Source organism: Arachis ipaensis, chromosome B3, assembly GCF_059453495.1.
Source record: "Arachis ipaensis isolate K30076 ecotype BB chromosome B3, ASM5945349v1, whole genome shotgun sequence".
Classification (NCBI taxonomy): Eukaryota; Viridiplantae; Streptophyta; class Magnoliopsida; order Fabales; family Fabaceae; genus Arachis; species Arachis ipaensis.
This window is the reverse complement of record NC_142438.1, coordinates 5,615,963-5,643,731: the sequence shown is the minus strand read 5'-3', so window position 1 is coordinate 5,643,731 and position 27,769 is coordinate 5,615,963. Positions and strand designations below refer to the sequence as shown.

The window sequence follows — 27,769 nt, the reverse complement described above, 5'->3', positions numbered from 1 at the left end:
TATTAATGACTATATACAATTGTTACATAGTTGAATAATTTTTTTTTTTATAAAATTTTCATTGAATTTAAAGCTTATATTTCATAAATTGTCTCCGTAAAATTTCATTAAAATTATTTGATATACTTACATACTCGAAAATCAATGTTAACATGTTTCAACGGCAAACTATGATAATAAAATAGTAATTAGAAAAATAAACTAGTAATTAAACATTGGGATCCACATGATCATCTGGTATTCCCTTTTTTTCCTAAGACATATCTTTGTCTGAACCCTTCTACTCTTTCAGATAACAAGCTCCAATTTTTCTCTACCACCAAAATCATGGGTCCATTTCCATTTCTCCCTAGGGACACAAAAACAGGGTTACAATCAACAATTCACCTTCTTTAATTTTCTTACATTAGCTTGGTTTTTTATTATTTTACTAACTTGAACAATAGGGTATGGGGTGACCAACATCGGTGTTGCAAGGTTGGTCCTTATTAAGGCGAAGAAAACGAAGGGTTTGAGCTCCTGCTATGGCTCCACCACTTGGGGCTATCATGTATATCCAAATGTCCTTGAATTTCCATGAAACAATTGCTGGTCCTAATGATCTTGCAGGGTTCATTGATCCACCTGACACAGGCCTTCAATTCCACACACACAAAACAGAGCACTCTGTTATTCAAATAAAAACTACTATGTGTATAGTGGATGTTATCTAATAAGATAAGATTTAGTATATGTTATTAAAATCAATCTTGTTATATATACACAAAAAATTTATAAATTTTGTGTTGAAATATAAAATATATATTAAAATTGAGAAAAATAACATATATATTTATATATAAATATTAAAATGTCAATAAAACCTTTTTTATAAGATTTTGGCGATAGATAAAAAATAAAAAAAAAATTATTTTTTAAAACAAATCCAACATAGCCAAAATTTTATAGGACTTAGGTTAATTCTAATGTTAGTTCTTTTAATTTTTTTTTTTATTTTATACTTTGATCTCTTATTTCAATCATATTTAATAAATTATTTAAATTTATTATATTTTTACCATTTTTTATTCTACATTATTCGAAATTAATTGCAGTCGGTCGAGTGTCGACCAAAGTCGGCATGGACGATTGGTGGTTTATTCGGGATTGGTTAGAGACAGTCAATGATCTACCTAAAGTCAATCGATTAAGATGTAGAGCGGCTAGTAAGTAATTTTAGTTGGTCGAGAGCAGCTCAATAAATTAAAATCCATAAGTCATTTAAGTTGGATTGGTAGTTGTTTAGAGTTAATCGTTATCATCAGATGAGTGTCTTGAGTCTTTAAATAATTTGGAATCAACTCTTGAACGGGGAGGTTTAATCTTTTTATTTAAAGATTATTGTGAATTAAGTTTGATAAAGACCTTTTAAAAGATATAATTAGTGTAGGGTCGGGCTTTAGAGTGCGAGTTTGGGACTAGTCCTTAGGATCTAGGGTTAAATTGGCACTTCTACGTGAATATATAAGCTGTATTTGTTTAGCAGCATGAAATATTGAGATAAGGATACATAGATATAAAATCGTGTTTGACAAATGAGATATGTACAAAAACATTGTGTCTAGACACACTGAATTAATGTATTTTGTGTCCATTCTGATAGAAAAAATTTAGAGATACTAATAAGAGATACAACTTATTTTTTATTTTTTTTATTCTTGTTAATTTTTCAATTATATTTTTTCATCATTATATTTTATTTCTAAATCTTTTGAATGAAAAAAAAAGAGATAAATTAGATTTTTATAATTTATTTTAGTTTATCACCAAATAAAATATAAGGATATTAATTTTGATATTTTTGTCCTTTGTGTCTTGTGGTATCTTGTCCTGTTCTCAAAACCAAACACAGTCATAGTGACTAATTTTTAGTATATATATAATATTTTTAAATAATAATTAATTTAATTATTTTAAAAATGTCTATAATTCTAACTAACTTTTAACTGTTTTTTATCGTTTAAGATTTTGTATTTAAATTTACTATAAAATTATAAGTCGATTATCTATATAGATTAATTATTTATAATTAAGTCTCCATATCAAATAAATATTTTCTCAATCAAGCCCAGAATATTTCCTGTTTAAATTTTTTATTCTATCCCTATACTATAGAAAATTTTTTATTCAACTTTTTTTCATTTGGGTTTCAGACTAGGGTTTGATACTTTGATTACCATATTTTCAAACCATAGAGATATAGTTAAAAAAATGTTTGCACCTTGGCACAACCTAGAGGTTTGAATTTAAATATGTAACTCACAGGATCAAATTTGATTAAAATAATTTTTAGAGTAAAATATATTTTTTGTCTCTAATGTTTACAATTTTTTTTTTTTTAAAATGCCTCTAATGTTAGTTGGATTCAATTTTGTCTCTAATATTTTTTATTTGTGTCAAAATCACTCGTGAGTGTTAACTCCATGTATAATATTAAGGACAAAATTTTTAGAGAGATAGAGAGTGAGAGTGGGAAACACTGAGTGGGGTAGAGCTAGGAATTTACAGATAAAGGATCCTAGGATTTGGAATCGAGAAGAGCATCAACGCTTGGTAAACGATTCTTTCACCGTTTTTGTTAACAATCTGCCACAAGATATCTCGAAGAAAGAACTTTATCACTTGTTTCATTGGACAGGACGAATCAATGACATTTATCTTGCTCGGAAGGTAAAAAACGGGAAGGTTCTTTTGTTTGCATTTGTTCGCTATACAACGAAAGGGGGGCTGTGAAGGCTATATCAGAAATGCATCAAACGTGCATAAGGGGGAAGACAATCTACGTAGGTGAGGCTAAGTATAGAAGGCCAATGGAAGGGAAGAACACTGGGCTACGTAAGGGAGACATTGCAAGATCTGTTGAAGAAAGTAGGCAACCTCAGAGAGAAAAAGGTCTTACAAGAGTGAAAGCAACTAAGAAGGATACTTCTGTCAAGGACCCGCATGAGAATGGTTGGACGAAGAAGATTGAAGTCCCAATAGCAAAAGAGAATTTCGATTGGCTGCTGAGGAGCTTGGTCGGAGGAACGACGACGGCCATTGATTTCAAATCGTTAGAGAGAGCAATCAGCAAGAACTTCCCTCAGATTGTTGAAGTCAGAGAACTTGGAGCATATAAAGCCTTATTAGTTTTTGATTCTGTGAAGAACGCAAAGGAAGCTTATACCTTCAAAATGAATAGCTTTTTGCAATTCTTTCATAGCATTTGGCGATGGGAGGAATTAGAACGCGGTGAGACTAGAAGAGTCTGGTTAGAATGTTATGGAGTGCCCCTACATATTTGGTCAGTGAATACATTCAACACGATAGGCGGCCTATGGAGGGAAGTAGTAAAATGTGATGAAATGACAAAGTCTGCCTTATCTTTCAGTGTTGGCCGAGTGTTAATTGACATTTGTGTGTTTGACATAATTAAGGAATGGGTGCATATCACTGTGGGAACTAGTGGCTTTGATGTCTTTGTAAAGGAGGTGGGTTGCGAGATACATGGGGAAAAATGCTTGACGGAAGATGTAATCGTTAGGCCAACATGTGGAAGCTCTAGTTCACATGGTGGTGGAATAGTGGCCATGGCGACGGTGTGGGATCCGGCGGCTGAGCTAATCATGACACGGACTAACGAAAGTGATGAAGATAATTGTAGAATGGTAATATCAGATATTTTTTTGAACGAATGCAATCAAGACCATTTAAATCCGTATCAACTGCAATGGATAACAGATTCGTTCAGAATTAAAGAAATTAATGGGGAGGATGATTGTGAGAATTTTGATGATTGTGCGGAGATTGAGTCGGAAAGAATGGTTACACAGGTTTGCTTTGATAAAGGAAGTGGGTCCAAGAATTTTGAAGACAAGAACAAAGGATGGGAAGAAAAGAGCGTGGGTTTTACAAATAAGAATTCCCAAAAGGAATGTTATAAGTCAAGGCTCGTCCTGGGCCATCAATTTGGTGGGCCGCCGTATCATGACCAATTAGGTCTGCGCATTCAACAAGATAGTGCCAAGGAAGCTGGGCCAGGTCGAAAGCTGATCATGGGATCTGGTTCAGTGCAAGCGGGGCCCTCCCTTGTGAATGATGAGTAAGGCTGCACGAGTGGAGCGTTCCAACTCTCACACGCTCCAGTTCACGCCGCTGCCAAGGACTGCGAGTCACGTTCCTTTGCGCTGTGAGGTGGCGTCATGCGTGCTCAAGGCTTGCACAGCTTGGAAGTGCCGGATGGAAGCCAAGCATGGGGAGGTGGTAGTATAATTGAGGAGAGCTTGGTAGTGCCGAACATGGTGAAAGGGTACAACCAAGGGCTGGACGCGGAGGAGGTGGTTGAAGGAAGAATGGACCGGGAAAACCAGATGGGCCAAATATTGCAATTGCAAGAGAGGGAGAACGATGTGGTAGTAGAAGCAGGTGAAGACAAAGCTGTGAAACATGAGAACGTCAAAGAACGGGCTACTGAGGATGTTGGATCCGAAACAGGAACAGAAGTCACAAATCAAATTGCTGACCAGAGGTTTACGGAGGAAGGACAGTTGGCCGAAAATAAGGAAACATGGAAGTTAGCCGTGGAATCTGGTATGGTTTTTTATGATGAAGAAGAAGATATTATGGCGATTTTACAAAGCCAAAATGAAGAACTTGCGGCAAAGAGAAGGATGGCAAAACAGAAAGAGAAAGCTAGGAGGAGCAGGCCCAAACAACATAGCATGGTATGTAAAAATTCATTTAAATGATTTATAGTTGCTGGAATGTTAGAGGACTAAGAGGGGATGGGAAGTTAAGTCTGGTGAAAGAGTTGAAGAAAAATTATAGATTAAATATGATAGGTTTGATTGAAACTAAGAGGGAGGTAATGACTAAGTTTGATGTAGTACGTTTGTGGGGATGTGACACAGTGGGTTGGGACTATGTAGAATCAGTAGGTGCGTCTGACGGCTTATTGTTAATGTGGGATGATTTGTTGTTTAAACAATCGAACTGCTATAAAGGGATGGTTGGCTATGCGTTGAAGGTTTGTTGACAAAAAATAACTTGAACTGTGCATTCTGCTTGGTGTATGAAGCACATACGCGAAGGGAGAAACTGATGATGTGGAAGGAGTTGAGCTACATTTTGGGCTTATGTCAAGTTCCATTTTGTTTCATGGGGGATTTCAATGAGATACTAAGGTTGGAGGAAAGGAAAGGCACTGTTACTCTGCCGGCTACAGCGGAAGATTTTAAGGAATGGGTACAAGATTTACAGTTAGTGGATTTACCGTTAACTGATCGGCAGTTCACATGGTTTCGAGGTCATTCTTGTAGCCGCATTGATAGGATTCTTGTCAGTATGGAGTGGCTTGAGTAGTTTCCAGATACTCGATTGAAAGGGGGACCAAGAGGTCTATCAGATCACTGCCCGTTGATTCTAGAAGATACAAGACTGAGTGCGGGTCCAAGACCTTTTCAAAGCTTGGATTCCTGGTTTACACATGAAGGGTTTTTGAGGATGGTGAAGGATGAGTGGCGGAATTTGGGTGAGACTCAGTTCACTAATAAGCTGCAGGCCTTGATGATACCGCTGAGGAGATGGCATAAAGACAATTTTGGCGGCATGGATGACAGGATAAAGAAGTTTGAGGAGGAGATTAAGAAGATTGATGATATGGTTAGTGCTGGTAGCTATGATGGAACAGTGGAGGCCAGACGGAAGGCTCTTGTGACTTGTTGTGCGAAGTGGTATGCCAGAAAGGAGATCCATTGGAAGCAGATGTCTCACTCTCAACATGCTAGAGATATGGACAAGAACATTAGATACTTCCATATCCTGGCGTCGGCTAGAAGGAGGAACAACATAATCGATTCTCTAGTAATTAATGGCAGATTAGTGACGAACCAGGCCAGAATAAAGCTTGCTATTACAGAATTTTATAAAGATCTGTATCGACAGGAATTTGCCCCTATGATTGGGATCCGGGATGGGTTGGTAGAACAGATTGATGACGAAGATGCAGCATTGTTAGAGGTGATGCCATCACCGGAGGAGATACAAGAGGCAGTTTGGGATTGTGAGTCCAGCAAAGCACCGGGTAGTGATGGAAACAATATAAACTTCATAAAGAAATGTTGGGATGAGATTGGTCAATAATTTATTACAGTTGTGTTGGAATTCTTCCAAAGTGCAAAGCTACCAACGGACGCTAATGTAACATGGGTAGCGTTAAGCGTACGACAGGGTGAGATGGAGCTTTGTGGATATTGTGTTACAGAAGATGGATTTTGGTCTTAGATGGAGGACATGGGTGAAGGAATGTGTGACTACAGCATCTATGTCAGTGTTGATTAATGGGTCATCATCCAAGCCGTTTAAGATGGAGAGAGGTCTTAGACAAGGAGATCCTCTTTCTCCTTTTCTGTTCGTTCTTGTAGTTGACGTCTTGCACAAGATGGTGGGTGAGGCAGTCAGGAATGGTCGCATTTCTCCATTGTTGGTAGGGAGTGACAACATAGAGTTGTCGCATCTCCAATTTGCAGATGACACCATATTATTTTGCCCACAGGAAACGGAGACACTAGTGAACTATAAGAGACTTCTGCGTTGTTTTGAACTGATGTCTGGTCTGAGCATTAACTTTGATAAGTCAAGCTTGATTTTGGTTAACTGTGAGAAGGAATGGGTGACGAATATGTGTGGTTTGTTGGCATGTACTGAAGCTACTCTACCTATCAGATACTTGGGAATTCCTCTAGGTGAAAATCCTCGGTTGGTGAAAACCTGAAAACCAATCATTGACAAGGTGGAAGATAAGCTGAGCCTATGAAAAGCGAAGTCTCTCAACAAAGCTGGTAAGTTGGTTCTCATAAAACCTGTTCTTAATAGCTTGCTAGTATACTACTTAAGCTTGTATAAAATGCGAAAGGCGGTTGCAGAAAGGATTATAGGGTTGCAAAGAAGGTTTTTATGGAGTAAAGAAGATGGAAATAATGGTATACCTCTTGTGAAATGGGAATTGGTGCAAGCTCTGAAAAAGTTGGGCAGTTTAGGGGTGGGGGATGCTTTAATCAGAAATGTGTCGCTTCTGTTCAAGTGGTGGTGGCACTTTTCGAAGGAAGATTGCTCGTTGTGGAAGAAGGTTGTTTGTTCTTGTAATCAGTTGAACCCATCTGTAATGTTGTCAAAATAGCCTTTACCGTCAAGAGGTGGCCCGTGGAAAAATATTTACCAACTTAATATTAGAGAACAAGAGGTAAGAGATATGATGAATGGTTTGTCTATGGAGTTGGGAAATGGCAGGCGTATTAGATTCTGGCAGGATGATTGGTTACAAAGTGGCTCTTTAAAAGATAGTTTTCCGAGACTCTTCTCTGTTTCAAATCAACAAGGATCTGTCATAGGGGACTGTGGGTTTTGGGATGGGTTAGAGTGGATATGGAACTTTCAGTGGAGGAGATAATTATTCCAATGGGAGCTAGAGTTACTCAATCAACTTCATGACAGATTACGGCTAGTCAGACTAGCATCTGATAGAGAGGATACAATTATATGGAAATTTAACATGACATGTATTTTTTCTACTAATTCCTTTATGTTGGTGTGCAGAAAGAGACTCTTTCGGAGGACATCACAAGCTACAACTTCACTAGTACCATATGGAGATGATTGGTCCCTCCAAGAATTGAACTGTTTGCATGGTTCGTCTTAGTAGGCAGAGTCAACACTAAAGAGAGATTGAGTAGAGTAGGAATTATACATCATAATGATAACATTTGTAGTTTGTGTAAAAAGGAAATAGAATTTGTGCATCATTTGTTTCTTGGCTGTGAGTTTACATGGCAGGTATGGTGCGCGTGGTTGACAAGTGCTGATAATTGATAAAGCTTGGACAGTTTTAGGGACGGTCAAAGAGCTGTTTGAGAGTTGGACTGAAGTGCCTGGTGGTAACTCTGAGCAAAAGAAGTGATTGGTAGGATTCTTTGCAGTTGTCTGGAACATTTGGTTGGAACGGAATCGGAGAGTTTTTCAGAATACTTTGACAGGAGTTGATGCTATTAAGAATAGGTCGTTTTTGAGTTACAGGGAATGGTGCAGGGTTGATCCGTTTGGTTTTTGATAGCAATGTCGGAGATGACAACGGATTAGATTCTTGGTACCGTGTTTATGTTCTTGTTTTCGTTATTGTCTTTATTTCCTACTTGCTCCACTTTAGTGTGTTGAGCTCCTTTTGTTCAAAAAATATATTAGGGGCAAAATTAAAAACTTTTAAGGATAATTTTGACACAAAGCGAAAACGTTAATGACAAAATTAAATGAATCGAAAACGTTAGTACAAACTTAAATGAAATTAAATGTTAGGAGTATTTTTAAAAAAAAATGCACAAATATTAAGAATAAAAAATATATTTTACCCTAATTTTTATATAGACCACAAAATTGATCACAAGTTTTTAAATTATATAGACCTAATTGAAATCTGAATAAAATTAAAGGATCTCAAAAATAATTTAACCAAAAATAGAGAGGAAAAATAAGAATTTGTTAATAATTTGTAGTTAATTACCCTGTGATTAGTACAGCAAGACCAATTGCAATTCCAGCAACAAAGCCAGATAATTGCCCAACCTGCATAAATAGTTTGTCTTAGGTTTCAGCTTATTGTAGATAAATGTAAAATAGTTTAATAATTAAAGAACTTAATCAATAATTTAATTATGTATTCCTTACTGATTCATACTCAGATGTCAAAGCTGCAACAAGGAACATGATGATGAAAGTTGCAATGAGTTCAACCCAGAATGCAGAGTTGCAACCTTGGATTGGCCTTGTGATCATAACCTCTGATTTTATGCCATAAACAAGGCTACCTATGAATGTGGCAAATATAGAACCTGCTATCTGTGCTATTATGTAAATTGGAACCTGTTCAGTTCAACAAAATAAACAAAAAGAATAAATTATGCTAGCTACCTGAATTTTAACGGGGTATATTCTCTTGGTTTTATTTAGGTTATTATAGTTTAAAAATTTATAATCAAATTCTTATATCTTGTATAAAAATTTTCTTTGAAGTAATTTTCTAATCAAATTATCATATTGCATAAATGTTTTTGGGTTCAGTTTCTTTAATATAAAATTTGTGATCGAATCTGTATGTCGGAGGATAAATTACTATTTTATATGAATTTTTCTTAACAACGGAGAAATCTTATCACAAATTTTTTTATACAAAGTGAGATATAATCAAGATTTAAAAAATTCAAATCGAAAGAGTTAAAAATTTAAAAATTTAAAAGTTCAATCGTAATTTAATTGAAATTGAACTAAATATAATAAAATAATATATTTTTGTATAATATATAATCTTAAAAATAAATTTTTGTATTTTATTATTTATTTTAAACTGATTAACTTATAAAAGTTCAAATCGATTTGACCAATTTATCAAACTTTTAATCGATTTTTTTTATTTTTGACCTAATTTTTCTAATTTTGGTTGATTGACTCAACCGATTTTTATCCTAAAGATCAATTTGATTACTGATTTTTAATTAATTTGAATAATTTGATTTAGTTCTAAAAACGATAGATATAATATAATATAAGGTTTTTCTCGAAAACTTTTCCTATATATAAAGTCTTAATCACGAATATATAAACTATAAGGATCAAACTAAAAATTGAGTGGCCAATGAGTTATAGCTCAAATAACATTATCTTTCCATACTCAATTAAAAGACTGGGTTCAAGTCTCCTATCTTTAATAAAAAAAAAAATTGAGTGAAGTTATAAATAAAGTGAGTGAATGCTTTTAAGGTTTAGTACCTTGTACCATGGAACATGACCAATTGTGGCAAAGGCAATTGTGACGGCTGGGTTGACATGTGCACAAGAAATTGGTCCTATGGAGAAGATGATTACAACCACTGTTAATCCTGCTGTGGCTGCATACTCTAGAAGCCCCACTTCGCCACTTTGGAATTTTGTGCTTGCTATTATTCCACTTACACAGAACATCAAAATAAATGTTCCAATCACCTCTGCCATCACCTTTATATATGTAACAAAAAACAATTTACACTTCTCATATAACAATAACATTCAAAACCCAATCACATTGATTTTCATAATACATATAACTATGTAAGTATTAATGGGCTAATTTTTCAATTAGTAGTATTGGACTTAGCCATAGTAGGAATTAGTGAATACCTAAGTCATTGTCTTCCTAAATCTCTTTTTCTATCTAACATTCTCTCTTGTATGTTAATTTTTGCACAATCTAATTCTGTATGTTCTATTATATTTTTATATATAGTAAAATTTTGTATCCTAATTTATTCCTGTAAATACTTGTCTCATTTTTATTCGTTCTTATAACTTTTAAAATTAATTTTTTTTATTAATTTTACATATTCTATAATATATATTATGTATATTAGTTCATATTAGGACAAATATGCGGTATGCCTATGACTCGACTCTGTCCCGTTTTAAACAAAAATTCGCTCTACTCAAAATTCACTTTCGCACTAGAGCAGATAATTATCCATCTCAATCGAATAGGGACATAATGAATATCCATGAATATATAAATATGAGTCGCATTATCATCCTTACTTGAATTCTTAGTTTGTCATATACATCTTAATCTAATTCCAAAATACATCATACAGTATTATGCAATACAACTATGTATGTTGAAATAAAATTGTGCTAAGATTACTTCAGAAGATTTATCACAAAATGATGATGAGATTGCTAACTCTAAATAAACATAGAAAGCTTGAATATTGACTTACCATACGAACAAAATTGAGATCAATTTTGAAGGGAAAGGATTGAAACCAAGAATTGCTACCCAAAAGATATAAATGCTTTGATTTTGCAGCTCTATAACCAATCCCTTTATTATCATCCCCAGAAGAGATTCCACTACTTGATGCATAATTTGAGACATCAGGAGATGCTTGATTTTCATACATGTCTGTCATATAAATTATTATTATGATCAACAAAACTATAGTCCTCAAAAAAAAAAAAAAAAAAAAACTACACTACAATAAGAACATGGTACCTTAGAATATTGTTGGGAAGTTTTTGTTGATCACACTTTTTTGGCTTCTTATAAAGGCATTAACACACGGTTCATGTGTTATGTGGTAGTGAAGTGTTATTAGAATATTAGAAAAGGAGAGCAATTTGTGCTTATTAACTGCTTCAATCTAAGAAAGTTAACCATTACTTTCCTACAAGTTAAGAAAAAATCTTTTTATGATCATAGGTATTACCCTTTTTCTGTTCATTTGATGACTCTGTAGAATCCAAACTAAAAGCTAGATCTCAACCACTTTCTCATCACTATGATATTAGCATTTTGTTTGATATTGGTAATATTAGAGAATAATAACTCAAAGTTATCTTATTCTTTAATTCATCAATATCTATAATTATATATATATATATAATATTTATAATTATATATTTATTATATCTAATATTATTTAATTATTCCTGACCTGATATATTTAATTATTTAACCTATTATATCGTACTTAATGGAATAAATCAGCGATAGAGAGTAAAATTAAAAAAAAAAAAACATATAGAAATTTTACTGGACTAAAACTAAAAGTGAAATTAAAAATTTATAAAAATAAAAAATTATTATATAAAAACTAAAAACTTATTTAAACAAAATATTTAATATTTAAAAGATTTGGGCTAACCAGGAAAGGAAAAAAGAGCTTAAAAGCATTATGGGCCAGAGAGAAAAAGTTTTATACTTTTTGAATTGCACCGTATAATGAAAATAAAAATATTATAAAATTCAACCTATGTGATTTAAATAAATTAATATGAAATTATACTACTCTTTTAATCAAATTTTTCTATAAAGATTTTTTTTTTTTTACAGAAGAAGCATTTTATTTATAGAATAGCTATACGACACTTATAGATAATAGAAAACATTAGATCTAAGTTTAAAAAGAAAATTGATATTCTTTATGTTAAACTAAAAGTTGAGAGAAAGTCCAATATTCAATGATAATGAATCTTAATCGATAGAATAGAGACAAATTTGAGTCTCTTTAGTTTCTTGATCTACACAAAAGATATTGCGACAGTCATTACAAGAAAAATGCTGAGTACTATTGGAATTACCATCCGATTCAGCATCGTACGTTAGCGTTGACTTTATTGACGGATTTATTGACGATTTAGCTGTGAAATTCGTCAGGAATCATTACTAGCGGATTTTTATTTTCGACGGTAAATTTGCAGGTAATAATTGGAGGAAAAACGAAAAAAAATAGACGTGAAATATAACGTGGGATTTACCGTCAAAATACACGTTTAGTGAAATGTTGCATTTTGGTGACCCACAACACATTACTGTCGAATTTATCCGCCGGTAATCGTGCCCTAAATTCGAACGGCGAACCCTCTTCCCCTCCATTTTGAATCTCTCTCTCTCCCCTTTCTCTCTCTCTCTAACCTCTCGCCTCCCTATTTCTCTCTAACTTTCTCATCTCTCCTCTCCGGTAGCCCCCTCGGACGACACCCTCTCACGGTTTTGCTGTCGCTGCTGCTGGAAACGCTTCTGTCGCCACTTCTACTTTTCTTCTTCTCCTACTACTCTTCTTCTCGGCACCGGCGTAGGAGGAAGGTTAGAAGCTCCTGCTCAGCCGTTCCCTTGCCCTATTAAAGCTCATTTCAGGTAATGCTTCTGAACTTCTAAAATAGGATTAAGGTCTGAGCTTACTTGTTATTATAAAATAGGGTTTGTGTTGATTATTGTTGATTTGTATTGATTATTCAGGTTGCTTAGTAAAATTTTCATTATATATATTCTTTATTATTGTTGATTTAATTTGTTCGTAATCTTTAACTTGAAAATTATTTTTTGGTGCTTTATTTTTTTTCAATTTGCTTGCTGCTTCAATTAGGTGATAATTTAGAATCAGTTAGAGAATTTATAAAAATTAGTTCAACATGCTGTTATATTTCTTGAATTTGAACTTGAATTTGTTTGGACTAGATTAAGATCTGAGCTTACTTGTTATTATAAAATAGGGTTTGTGTTGATTATTGTTGAATTATGTTGATTATTATTGATTTGTGTTGATTATTCAGGTTGTTTAGTGAAGTTTTCATTATATATATATTTTTATTATTGTTGATTTAATTTCTTCTTAATCTTTAATTTGGAAAATTTTTTTGGTGCTTTAATTTCCTTTTCAAGTTGAAAATAATCAACACAAGAGGACTACACTCAGAGATTGGAGGCTGCAACCTAACAATCTCAGCCTAGTAGAGATGATCCCGACTCTGATGCTTCAGTTGTTGATCCTAATAGGGTTTGGCGCGAAACCACTTCTGAGCCCTACAAGAATCACGTCTACGGATTGAGGTCGATCTTCGTCAGCAGCCTCCGCTCCTCTACATTGGCGGCTTCATCTGCCTCTACTACTTGCCCTGCCGATCTTGCGAAAGTTGTCGATTTGAGAGAAGAGGTGCAGAAACTCACACAAGAGCTTCACTAACAAGTTCAACAGTCTGAGGAAAGGTACAACGTACTTTTTGCACACGTGGGAGACACTGTTTCCATCAGCTCAGAGCTGACAGAGAAGTTGGAGCGGCTAAAGCGCTTGTAAGACTAGATGACTGTGTACAACAAGCAGATGTGCGATGGAGGCAGCGGCGCTGCTGGTGAGGCACCGACATCAGCACCTAGTGTAAACTTCGGATAATTAGTAAATAATTAACCGATAAATTAATTACTAATTGACGAAATTAGAAAATTAAAGTTTATAGTTTAATGAAGTAAAAATAATTAAAATATGAAGTTTGACACTAATTTTAAAATTTTTGACCAAAAAACGAGCCAACGGGCCGAATCCGTTAGACCAGACTCAAGGTCTAACATATAAAAACACATAACATAGCTTCCTCCCATTCATTCTTCTATTTCTACGCTGAGGAGGAGAAAGGGGATTACAAGAACCCTAACTCCATTTCCACCCAAACTTCAATCTTTCATAACTTTCAATCCAAAGCTCCGATTGACGAGTCGTCAGCAGCCACGCGTTCATCTTGGAATTCTCTATAAAACCCATTCAAAAATTTGGTAAGAAATTTGATTTTTTGTGCCCAATCCTTCTCCTTTCAATTTTGTGATATTGAGGTTTTGATTTTTGAGAAATTATGTGATTTTTGTGTTTAGTATCTAATTATCTTTATGGGGTTGCTTGGCATTGCCCCAAATCTTCGTCAAAAATGTGAGAAACTTTTAACTCTTGTGAAATTATTGGTATAGTAAATCCTATATTGACTTAGTGATATTTGTATGGTGTTAGTTCGAATTATGAGTTTTTGGGAGATAAATTGATGGAAGTGAAAGCTTGAATTTGGATCTTGAATGCTGGATTTTTTTTTTTTTGTGCATTTGGTGATTTTGGACACTTGAAGAACAGAGAAGCTTGAGGTGCTGCGGTAATAGGGAGGAATCGGTCAAGGTATGGTTTTGGTTTCTCGTAGATAATATATAATGTTGCGTGAAAACTTAGCCTAGTTGACCATAGAGAGTCCTGCCATACTACAAATTTCCATCAAATGCAACAACCACTTTCATCAGAGTCATGTCATATTCAAAAGTATAAATAATTATGTCTTCATTTTTACATGGGAGTAGTAGCTAAATCCAAGTACTTTTAGCCATTCATTTATGCATAATATTATTCAAATTCACTAAATTTTCTTAAGTGTATGAGATGTACAGTTGAAGAAAGTTGTGGCTTATCAAATAATAAGTGAAAGGTGGATGAATACTGTAATAGTCATTGGACAAGCATGGCAAACACGACAGTTAGCAGTTTTGTAACAGCAGAAACAAATTACCACTATGGACTCAAGGACTCTCTACCTACAGGTATGTATTTATTGAATATTTAGCTGTGAATAAGAAAGTTTTACCAACTTCAGAAATGACACGTGAAATTAAAAGGAGTATTCATCCATAATATGCAAGCATATAAACAATCATAAAAGCCATAATGGGATGAATATGAGAAGAGCTGTTATGAGGTTAGTAACGACTGTTGCAGATATGGGACCAATTGCATAGACAATGTTAGTGGAAGAATCACCCAACACTATACATAGTACAAATAAAATCTCTCACAGATCAAGTACTACTAATGTAGAGGCTATCTACATTAATGGAAATTACAGAATAAATACAAGGGAGGAATGTCAAATTTTGGGAAACAATCGGCTAGCACAAGGTACAACATTAAGTGGATGAAACCATATTATTTAGATTCAGTCGTTACCATTACTTTTACCAAGAGCAACTAACTGGGCAACATGTTTACATCATCAGATCTCGAGAGACATTTTAGGATGGAACTGATATTGAAATTAGTAAAGAAAAGAAAATGCCTAGGAACTGCTCACCATCAACGTAAACTTATAAGGGAATTTAATTTACTAAAGTCGATTAAAGTGATATTTTCAAAGAAAACATCATCAGAGTGTTGCATATGAGTTATATAGTACAATTTAGATAAATCGATTAGGATAAATCATAAATAGAATGTTATATACCAAAACATGGTACATAACTCATAGGAAATAGCATTAACCGCTCAGTTTATGCTTAAAATTTACACTTTTTGATAAGATGTTTATAAAATTTTATACAGCCTCTCCAATAATGTTTACAAGTCCCCTAACAGATGGATTGAGCCAACAAATCTGCTCTATCACTTAATGTAATCAATGGACAGTAAACAAATATGCTCTATCACTTAATGTGTATAGAATAGAAGAGGGATATGTATTATTCACCATCAAGGTAAACTTACAATGAAAGATATTTGACTAAACTAGAGATGCATGACCGCTAATGAAAACATATAAGGAGAGTATATCATATAAGTTATATTGTACATTTTTTTCCTAAGGGATTAGGTTAAATCAAACATGTACATTTATAACGAATTAGATTCCAAAATGCATAGGAGATAGCATTAACCTCTTAGTCTATGCTTAAATTTACACATATCGTCAACATGTTCATTCATTTTTTGCAACATCTCTAATAGCCAATACAAGTCCCCTAACCGAAGGATTGAGCCAACAAATGTGCTCCATCTGTTCAGGTAATTAATAAACTGAAATAAAAAAAATATAGGTTAGTGTATATAAGTATAATATATGAAGATACATTGGTTTGTGCATGGAATATAATGTGTGTGGAAGAAGATTATAGAAGATTCAATTCAGAAGATAAGGAAAATCATTTACAGGGCGTGGCATGTAGAATGTGTATGGAGCAACAAGATTTGAATGGGAGCTTACAAAACTATATACAAACCAATCATCATTGTACTAATTTGCGGCCAAAAACTAATTTTGGTATAAAATCTATGCCATCAAGAGGTTAGTCTATTCTATTTAAAATAATCAGATTTACAAAAATATGATGTGCTTTGTAAGATATAAAGAAATAAAATTCTTGAGCAGAGGCAACAAGACTTGCTAGGGATGAAAGAGCACTCAAATTAGCTAACAAAAAGCTGGCCAGAGTAGCTCAGACACAAATAGGTAAATATTATTTGTTTAGATATCTAATTTCAATCACTATATTTACTTTGTGTTGTCAATTAGACAATCTTATATTAGCCTAACAATGATTACATATAAGCATATTTAATGGTGTATATTGTTTATTTTATTTGTTGTAGGGACAAACTTTACAATTACAGTGGATAGAACAGCGCTGAGCTGCACTTCTACGAAAGGTAACACACAATAACTAAAATGTGGGTCAAAGTTATAAATTCAAATATTTTTATTATCACATGTGAATTATAAGAGTCAAGTGATAACGGAAATGGTGCATATACAGGGGAGTCATTGTCAGAATTACTTATTGATAAAGCAATTTTAGTTGACATAATTAATACATCACCTGATGACATGCAATGGAACACGCAAATACAAGGTGAATAAAGAAAAACAATATATACTTTTATCTTTTCAAGCATCAGCTATCAAATGACTTATCTATAGTGATTTATTAAATAGAAATTTGACTGCATATTACGTGTAATAGAGGAAAGGAGAGCTGCTAGAAGGGATAAAAGGCAAAAAATGCAAAGAACAAGACAAACTGAAGATTCACCTATCGAGCTAGGTGTGCAAAGATATCTTTATACTATGTTAATTCGACTGGATGTGGTGTAGTCATTAATCATTTTTGCGGTGAAACATTTCATGAGTAGATTAGTAGTAATTAAGAATGAGTTAATAATATAAGCAAGTTTTTTGTTGTGGATTGGAATGTTTTTGTTCCTAAATACTATACTAAACAGAGGTAACCAGCTACACGTAAGCAATGCTAATCAACACGGTTTCCAAAGTTATTCAGGGGTACTATATATATAGATTGATACGGGCTTCATTTATATCAATGTATCAATGGATTGAGTCACAATTTTAGGTGTTTAAGTAATTTGACCACACAAATTTTGGGTGAAAATTTGCAGGAATTTCAGGAACACAAAGAACTATGCAGCTGAAAAAAATGATTACACCAGAAAGAGCGGTATGTAGTAAACGTTTGAGCGATATGATTTTCTAAGCTTCATAATGTGTCCACTCATTCTGATTTTATCCACACTTATGTTACAATCAATCATGGATTGCTTAATTAATTTTATTGAATTATACTAATGGTTAAGATATAAAACATTATATATTTGTCCTTTGCATGCACCATAGAATTTTCAAACTCACACTGTTCCGTCAAGTAAAAAAAAAATCCAAAAGGGCCCACGGAGACGTGTCTGCCATTGAACAGCATAATACGGGTATGATTCAATTAAAGGTTCTTAAATAAGTAGGTCATTGAACTAAAAATATTAAACACCATATCATAATTACTTATGAGTGCTAACTATTCTATACCAATGCAGAATACATGCACATGGGTAGCGCATTTTATGAGTGTGAACACTGCAATGTGTTTTTTTTTGTATGATGAGAGGTTAAACAAAAGCTACAACTCAATTGAACCAAAATTCAAATTATGTTGTAATGGAGGAAAGGTTCAACTTCCACAACTACAAGAAGCCTCCAAAGTGCTATATGAGTTGTTGTTCAATAATAGTACAAAGAGCAAGTATTTCCGAGACAATATAAGATCTTACAATAGCATGTTCCAGTTTATATCAATGGGTGCGAAGATAGACCGTGGTATAACTACTTTTAGAGGCCCACCTACATTTATTCTTTCCAGTGAGAACTATCACCTAATGAGTAGTCTAATACCACCAGCAGAAAACTGTCCCAAATTTACACAACTATATGTCTTTGATACTTAGAATGAGATTCAAAATCGCATGGCCGCTATTCGGTAAGTAGCACAACCATAATATCATACTGTTGATGTATATTATTTAGAATGTCTAAAAATAACCACTACAATGTATTGATCACACTGATTTCTCTTTTTTATTATATCATACATATATGTAGGGGTGAAAAAGAACAAAGAGATACATGAAGATATCGTTAGAAACTTAAAAAAGATATTGGATGAGAACAACGTATTGGTGAGGACGTTTCATTATGGTATTATTCGTACCAAATGTAATAGGTTTCTATAGAACAGAAAATTACATGAGATTAATGACTCGATCTTATAGCTGAAAAGACAAAACGAATGATTGAAAAGAAAAAAAAATTGTGAATGACCAATAATAGTAATTAACATGCATGCTCTAGATTGAGATAATATTTAATTTAGTTTTTGAATTTATATACTATTTTAATTTAATTTTTAAAATTTTAATCGTTTTTATTTAATCTTTAAATTTTGAAAATGTGACTCATATTAAAAATAATTTTTGACACACAGATATTAACTTCTGTAAATAATTAGACGCCACGTTAGACTTTATAAAACGAAGTCGTTTTGATTTTGGCATTTAAATAACCCAAAAATATTATAATAAGTTGTATTTATTGAAATGTTTTCTCCCAAAATAAATGATACAATGTCGTTTTTTAAATTATTTGAATATCAAAATCAAAACTGCATCATTTTATATATTCTAGTGCGATATCTAATTGTCCATGTAGTACTTCATTAACGTTTATGTTTTGAAAATTGTCCTAGAGACCAATTAAATTACGTTTACAAAACTAAATATAAATAATTAAAATTTTAAAGATTAAATTAAAATTTGCATACAAATTTAGAACCCAAATTAAATATTAACTCGTTCTATATTCCTATAAGATAACTAATGATAAACTATATATACAAAATAACAGAATTACAAGTTATAAACCCAAATTAGAAATAATAATATTAACCTAATTTACCCCGTCAACTGGAGACTCCGCATATACATAATTTAGTTACAATAACCTTAAAGAGCTTTAATTTCCCACATACTCTTCTATCTTAGATAAACCAAGTCACAAGGTGGAAGTGATCAAAGGAAACATTGAGCAAATTAAACTTATTATAATAACGGGGAAAAACAAATATTAATGTAGCTATTTACAGCGACAGATAGCGATTATTATATATATACCAAGTCAGATCTCAAGGTGTTAAGCCACAATGGGAATTTTCTTCGGTGCAATTTGTCCGGTGTGGTAGTTAGCCTGTTGATGACAATTGACAAAGATGTGTAATAATAAGTTTAGCACTAAATCATCACCTCCACCGGCATCTAAGCTTACAACAGCTGTGAAGAAAATTAATTAAGTTTTGCTAATAATCATCTGCAATTTTTTTACAATTAAATCAATTATTAATATAAAATACATATTAAAATATAAAAAATACATTAAAAATGAGTTAAATAATACATATTTATATATAAATATATTTTAACTGATTTTATTTTAATAGTTAATTTTAACGTATAAATAATATTTTTTATTTTTTAATATAAAATGTTTAAAATGGTTGGACATTAATCATCTTATGAGAGTAAAAATATGTTAAGCTTTAAACACTTCTTAAAGAAAAATATAAATAACTTATCAAATTAACTTTTATATCAACAAAAATAAAGGGTCGTGTAAAACTATTTTAAAATGAAATAATATTAGAGAAAGTCTAGAGAGCTAACAGATTTTGTGGTTTTTAGTCATCAATGATATTTTTAATGGTGTGAGATTACATTTAATAGTGTAGAATCATTCAATTTCCTTTTGATGGTTAAGTGCTGGCCAAAATTTAATAAAAGTGTTGGTCTCCTAGCACTCCTCGTAATATTATACATATATGAGCTGTATCCTCCAAAACACGTTTTATCTAAAGATATTGAACAAATCTACCGTGTACTTGTTCAGCCAAATGCCATCATCATATATAGTTATATACCTTGCACGCACTCTTCTTGACTTTGTAAATTAAACTTTGATGTTGAAATATAAAAAATATTAACATCTGCAGTGTTAGGTGACATTTTAACTCATTATTAGGGCAGTTTTTTAATCCATTATTTCATGTAATCTATCTCTAAGCTGCCATTGAAGGCTAACACTATATAAAGGATCAATTACAATCCTTACTTTACCAAGCAAGAAGAAAAGACTAGAAGTGTTCAAAGTTATAAACACACAAGAGAAGATAGATGGAAACCTCAATGAGGCGAAGGCATTGGCCTCAACTCATGATGTATGCATTAGCATTTTGTCTAATTGCTATTAACAACGTTGCTGCCATTGATGACAATCCTATCTATGAAGGGAAGCAACCACCATACTACTTTTATCCCCATCCAACTCCCCCATATCATGATGAAGAACATCCACCTCCCTATTACTACAAACCGCCACCATTTCATTACAAATTCCCACCTTCTTTACCTCCTTATTATGGCCACCACAAATCTCCACCTCCATCTCCCTATCTTTATAACTCTCCACCGCCTCCTCCATATGTGTACAACTCTCCACCTCCGCCATCTCCATCACCACCACCACCACCATATGTTTATAAGTCTCCACCTCCCCCGTCTCCATCACCACCTCCTCCATATATTTATAAGTCTCCACCTCCGCCTTCACCATCACCACCACCTCCATATGTATACAAGTCTCCTCCACCACCATCTCCTTCGCCTCCTCCACCATATATTTACAAGTCTCCACCTCCACCTTCTCCTTCGCCTCCACCCCCCTATATATACAAGTCACCACCACCACCATCACCTTCACCACCTCCTCCATACATATATAAATCTCCACCTCCACCTTCTCCATCACCTCCTCCACCATATGTTTACAAGTCACCGCCACCACCATCATATTCACCACCTCCTCATTATATATACAAATCCCCACCCCCACCGTCTCCATCACCTCCGCCATATCATCCCTACCTCTATAACTCACCCCCACCGCCGGTGTACGGATAATTAAGCTTGCACTAAGTACAATTTATTTATTTTTTCTTTTTCCTTTTAAAAGTTTTACTATTAGCATTGTGCTATTCAATACACATGATTGTTGAAGTTTGTAATCGAGCATGGATAAATAATAGAGAGTCCACAACTAAGTACTCCACACTATGAATGTGGACTATGTTGTGTCACTATATGTGTGTGTACCACTATCCTTTCAATTAATTAATTCAGATATTCGTTTTGATTTCATGTATCAAATTTCCATATACTATATCTATTACCGTATTACGTACATATATAGTAGATATAATTAATAGATTAAAATAAGAATACTAAGTTATTCTTAATTACAAAACCTAAGAATTTTTCTTCTGCAGATAAATTATTGTTATCCGTTTTTTATATTATGATTTTTGTACTTAAGGCACATATTCTATAAATAAATAGTATATTCTGGAAGAAAAATAACTCTTTAAAACGATACGATTCTTCGCAGAGATAAAACTTTTCAAAAATAATGTAATCTTTAGGCATAATTATTCGTAGATTTTTAAAATCTATCTCAAATTTATCATCATTGTACAAATATATAATGCAGCCTCATGTCCTTACATATAGTTTAGGGTTTAAAATTAATTTGGTCATGTATCTGACAGTTATAGAGAAAAGGATGAATCGATCCCTAATTTTTTGGTCTCCGGACATTTAAGTTCCTAAAAATTTAAAAATATATTTAAGTCTCTGACCTCTTCAAAATCTGAACATATCGATCTCTGAGTTTAATTTGTCCAATTTTAAAAACTCTCTCACGTGTACATCCGTATCAACCAGGTCAGTACAACGAGAGTCACGTTTGATTTTTCTGTTAAATCTGACAGATCTAAGTGAACATGAGAGATCGATAAGTCCAGATTTTGAAAAGGTCAAGAACTTAAATGAACATGAGGGATCGATAAGTTCAAATTTTAAAAAGATTAAAGACTTAAATGTATTTTCAAATTATCGAGAACCTAAATGTCTACGATCAAAAAGTTAAAGACCTATTTATCATTTTCTCTAAATTATGATTAGGAAATTAGGTAGAAAAATCGTCGGATTTCTTTTGACTCATAAATAAATGACACTAACTTTGTTGTGCATAATTTGGCCATTATATTTATGAATTTAATTTTAATATATTGTCAATATAAAATTATTTTACATATGTATCTAATTATATAATGTTATATTAAAATAATTATTTTTTATATTAATTATGTAAATAGTCATTCAAAAGAGTAATTATAATTATATAATTGTGTAAAATATTTTATATTATTAATGCATTAAAATTAAATTCTATATTTATAATTTAACAATTACAACCTATAATTAAAAAAAAAAGTTAAAATAGATGTTAAAACTCCCAATACAATTGTACTGTGATTCCTACATATAAGGATGGCAACACCGCTCGAATCTGTGGATACCCACCCCCTATCCGTCCTGCATCGAGACGAGTTTTTAGCGAGGCGAGTTTTTGAGCGGGACGGGCCGAAACAGGACCGGGTTTAGGTAATACCCACCCCTACCCATCCCTATATATATATAATTTTAATATATAATATGTGTAATATATGTAAAATAATTAGTAAAATAATTAATAATATTGTATCATATTTAAAATTTTACTTTAATTTATATTACGTATGTGATAATGGTTATGTAAATTTTAAAATTTAATTTTATTTATTGAATTTTAATAATTATAGAAATGGTCGGACAAGTAGGGGCAGGACAGGTACCCGCAGACTCGAGTTAGGATTCAATTTTTTACTATCCACAAATAAAAACGGGACAAATTTTATGCGGATTATTATAGAGTGAAACGAGATCGGATAGAACAAAAACTAACTCGTTCTTACCCGTCCTATTGCCACCCCTACCTACACATGCTCATTAATATTTTAAAAAATCAGTTAAAGATTAATTGAGAAGAGCAACACGTACGTTTCACAGTTGTCACTAAAATAGTTACATATAATTCGAAAATTGAATTATACCACATAACGGTCATACCATCAGATAATAGTTTATTAAGTATTTAGCCTCTAAAAAATTACTTATTCTCTAAATTAGTCTTTTAAAATTTTTTTAATTAAATTTATCATTTAAAGATTTTAAATTAGTGTTTTTCCGTCACTTCTATTATTATTAGTATCAAAATTTATTAATATAATACATTAAGTAATTAACATCATAACACACATTTAGTAGTTTTAATAGACTATTAACATGATTAATTTATGAAATTAGATCAAATAAATTTTAAATTAAGAAATTTTAATACCTCAAGTTCTCTCTTTAATTAGGTTTTAATTTGATCTAATTTTATAAATTTATTATATTAATAGTCAATTAAGACTCTTAGGTGTGTGTTGTGGTATCATTTAAATATGCCACATTAATAAATTTTGACATCATCGATAAAAAAAATAACAAAAAAACTAACATGACTAATTAAAAATTTTCAAAGAAAAATTTTAATTAAAAAAATCTTTTGAACATCAATTTAAAAAATAAATAATTTTTTAAGAACTAATTTTACTATTAACTTATAGTTTATATAAGATAAATAAAATAGAAGGTAAAAGGACATCTGAATACTTGTAACAACACTTTAAAATTAGATTTTATTGAATCTTTAGTTAATTTGTGTGTCAGAATGCTTTTTATAGGTATCACACTCGTCTAATATTCTATATCTCATATAAATTAAAAAAAAAAAAAAAACAGAACGACATCCCCCTTAAAAAAGTTAAAATAACAAGATATACCTAAGACAAATTATCTACACAAGAACAAAAAATACAAAAGGTGTTACTATTTTGTGTTCCACTCATGAATCTAAATATCACTGTAGGATTACCATGTGTTCATAACACGCAGCGGAAGAAAAGAAGGTAATCCTAAAGATCTATTTTGTGCTTAAACTTTATTCCAATAATAATATATAGATCAGATCTACATACCTATGTACGCTAGTAAAAAATCACTTTCTCCTTCGATGGTACGAAGGCACTATGCGTATCCACACCGAGACCAACCTTTGCTGTCAACTCCTTGACCAATGGACATCTGATCTAAATTGAGAAACCTCTTGCAACTCTTTGCACGCCATAAAATTCTTTTCCAAGAATTAGGCTGACATACATTTATGTACCTAGAGGTAAAGGAATAACAACCCTTTTATTCTCTCTGTCTTTCTCATATTTTTCTCTATTCTTGGCATACATATATATAGTATGAGATTTGTTTCTGATTTTAAATTTGATTCTCGATTCAAATTTAAATCATATCTTGTTATTTTAAACTTGAATCTTTCAAATTTATGAATCATATCATAACTCAATTTGAAACAGAATCAGTTGGGATCTCATCCAAATTTAGAATTCAAGTTTAGAAATAGAATAACTAATTATTCTCAAATCTCATATAATATTTTCAATTATCATACTATTATTATATTCTTGGTGCTAGCAAAAAATATAATAATATTCCATTTGAATTAATATAATTATTTATTTGATCAAATCAAATTAATAATTAAATAATTATACAGCAAAGATTAGAACACTCGTTAGTGTGTGACCCCATAGGTTCAATACTAAGCGGGTAGTAAATTAGTCATACTAAATTTACTAATCAAGGTTGGCGTCTAGCAACACTCCTCAACGACCCGATAGTATGAAGTAATATATTTTTACTAAGAACCTTAGAAGAACAAAGTATAATTCCTTCCATCTTTCCAACTCTTGGTTAACCTTAGAGTATGGTTTTAATTGTCAAACTCTAACTTGTTACCATTATTATAATGAACTGTGAATGACTTAAGAAACTCATTTCTTCATTCATTCAATCCCCTTGACCAAGGTTTTATTCATCTCAATCATTATAATCATAGAGCTCAAACTCTTTACCGAGAGTTGATGGATTCCTTATTGACTAATCATTAATTCTACAAGTATTTAAATCATACCCAATATCCATTCAACTAGCACCCTAGGGTATTAGGTGTCCGGAATCAAAGTATAATAAATACATTGTTAATTTCTATAACAGTCGCAGGTCAAAGGAAACTCTATTACTATGTTCATCTTGAGAATATCCTATTGACAAATATATGGTAATTATAACCATTAGGAATTCTCATAGTGAGTCAGTTCAAATGGTCATATCTCTATATGCACCATCTATATATATAATTTAATAAATGAGATCTATTAATCTTCATCCAATGAAGACCATTATATATATATTGATCTTTCCGGATTATTAATGTCCTTTTTAATAATCCTATGACCAAGAACAATTTAGATTAAATTATAAAAGATTTATCTCTCAATATTATGATCACTATCACAATGATAAATCTCTAAATTTAATCAAGGACATTATTATATTAACATTTTAATATAATAACAATAACAAATTATTTGACACGTGATTGATTGAATTGTGGTCATACTACTTATTCCCAACAATCTCCCACTTGCACGAGAGCCAATCATGATGGATTGGATCTTGGGCATACTATTATCACAATAATCTCCCACTTGCACTAGAGCCAATCAATCATGTGTATAATTTTTCAATGCACATCTGTGTTTATCAAAACTCTTTTGACCTTAAACACCTTTGCTCTTGAGCATGTTTGCTTGACCTTTTGTAAAATATATCTAGTGCATAATAAATATCACGTTTTCTCAAAACATGAAATCTCCCACTACAATAGTGCATAATTGTATTTTAAGGACAATCCTTATTGAATATGATTATAAAAAATTTAAGTAACCATTAGATCTATCTTTATAGAATTGTATCATTATACAAATAGGCTACTTTTTCAAAAAGTTAGTTTGACGATCAAACCTTTTATACTTTCAAGAGAAAGTATATCCTCTATTGAGTGGTATACAATTCTAATAAAAGTAATTGTACCCCCACTCTTTCTTTAAGATGGAATCCCTTTTCTAAAAAAGAGTTTAACCTCTTATCACAAACACTTTGTCATAAGAAAAGTGAAAAAATAATCTCATTATTTCTTTAGGGTAACCAATAAATCTCATTTATCGAACCTAATATCAATTCTATTATTGTGCAATCTCTTAACACATATAAGACATCTCCAAACTCTAATATTCTTGAGTTTCAGCTTATGCCTTTTCCATATCTCGTATGGGTAAAAAATTGATTTAATGAGAAATTTGTTAATTTAGCCACATTTCTAAAATGTAGTCTAAATATTTAACAAATAGTGATATTCAACTAAATCAAATTTCATGTTTCTTAAACATGATGGAATACATAGAGTACTAGTATTTATGCACGGAGAGAATCTCATTCTCTATTTAATAGAATATCAATTAGATATTAGAGATTTTACTTTACAACTCTTATAATAAAAATACTCAATATTTTTATTATTGGTCAAACCAACCCTTAAGAGCAATTTTGATTCGCATCCTCAATACTTATGTTGAATTTTTCTAAAAAGATCACAAATCTTAATCATATTAAGGAAAATTTTGTTTGTAACAAAATAAATCTCCAAAAATGCTTGCAAGAACAATTCTCAATAAAGCCATTTGCCTAATGGCATTCCAACTTCTAAAGTTGTTTAATTCAAAATATATTGCCCAATACTCCCACTAGTTTAAATAAAATCTTTGATAGTCATACTATCTTACTTTGGGCACCATACATCTTATCAAGATGTTCAGTAATAAATAGTGGGCCTTTGAAATTAGAACTTATGGTTGTCAAAACAACCCATGTAAAATAATATTATAAATACATCAAAAGTTCTGACCATTCCAAAGTCTATTTCATTGGAGAATATTATCTCAATGATAACCCTTTGAAAATACAATTCTCAAATTGTATTTAATATATTACTTTCAAGTATGCCACATAAAAGGTGGACATATTTAAAAATTTAAAATATGAAAGTAAATAAAAAATCTATATTTCTAACAAAATTATTTAGAATCGTGAATGAGTACCTTGGTTGTCAAGTTGTTACTCATACCCATTCCAAATAAATATGATTAAATTATATCACATACAATTATAATCTCAAATAATTATCTGGTTGTCAGACAATTATTTAACTGAATTATATTTTATACCCCTAGGTTGTCTAGGTTCAAGTATAAAATTAATTATCCTTATACATCATCATATGCATAAATAAATTCTATCTTTGAGTACAAGTCTCCTGGTTATCAGGTTGTTCCTTGTAAACAAGAGATAAATTTATTTTTGACAAACTCCTAACTTTT

The 27,769-nt window shown here is 32.1% G+C and overlaps 3 protein-coding genes across 3 annotated transcripts; 2 read left to right on the top strand and 1 right to left on the bottom strand.

Annotated features, from left to right (window-relative positions):
- Window positions 1–357: 357 nt before the first annotated feature.
- NIP7;1 (NOD26-like intrinsic protein 7;1) lies at window positions 358–10,891 on the bottom strand. The gene is made up of 5 exons (XM_016337674.3): window positions 10,809–10,891; window positions 9,832–10,056; window positions 8,734–8,928; window positions 8,570–8,631; window positions 358–635 (listed from the first exon to the last, which is right to left on the bottom strand). The coding sequence occupies exons 1-5, from the start codon at window positions 10,809–10,811 to the stop codon at window positions 431–433; spliced, it is 690 nt and encodes a 229-aa protein (XP_016193160.3). The 5' UTR covers window positions 10,812–10,891; the 3' UTR covers window positions 358–430.
- Window positions 10,892–16,259: 5,368 nt separating this feature from the next.
- On the top strand, window positions 16,260–18,398 carry LOC107629024 (uncharacterized). Its single transcript, XM_021117886.2, has 7 exons — window positions 16,260–16,452; window positions 16,537–16,617; window positions 16,758–16,814; window positions 16,922–17,017; window positions 17,129–17,209; window positions 17,562–17,620; window positions 17,991–18,398. Exons 1-7 carry the CDS (start codon window positions 16,260–16,262, stop codon window positions 18,396–18,398), a joined length of 975 nt encoding a protein of 324 aa, XP_020973545.2.
- A 2,193-nt stretch (window positions 18,399–20,591) lies between these two features.
- On the top strand, window positions 20,592–21,695 carry LOC107629029 (uncharacterized). The gene has a single exon (XM_016331711.3). The coding sequence runs from the start codon at window positions 20,673–20,675 to the stop codon at window positions 21,456–21,458; it is 786 nt and encodes a 261-aa protein (XP_016187197.2). The 5' UTR covers window positions 20,592–20,672; the 3' UTR covers window positions 21,459–21,695.
- The last annotated feature ends 6,074 nt before the right edge of the window (window positions 21,696–27,769 follow it).

Bases quoted from the DNA above. Each gene is read 5' to 3' on its own strand.
- LOC107629024 (XM_021117886.2), top strand. From the start codon at position 16,260: ATGTGTGTGGAAGAAGATTATAGAAGATTCAATTCAGAAGATAAGGAA. The intron at 16,453-16,536 runs GTTAGTCTATTC...ATTCTTGAGCAG, and splicing joins AAAATCTATGCCATCAAGAG to AGGCAACAAGACTTGCTAGG. The intron at 17,210-17,561 runs GTGTGCAAAGAT...GAAAATTTGCAG, and splicing joins AGATTCACCTATCGAGCTAG to GAATTTCAGGAACACAAAGA.
- LOC107629029 (XM_016331711.3), top strand. From the start codon at position 20,673: ATGGAAACCTCAATGAGGCGAAGGCATTGGCCTCAACTCATGATGTAT.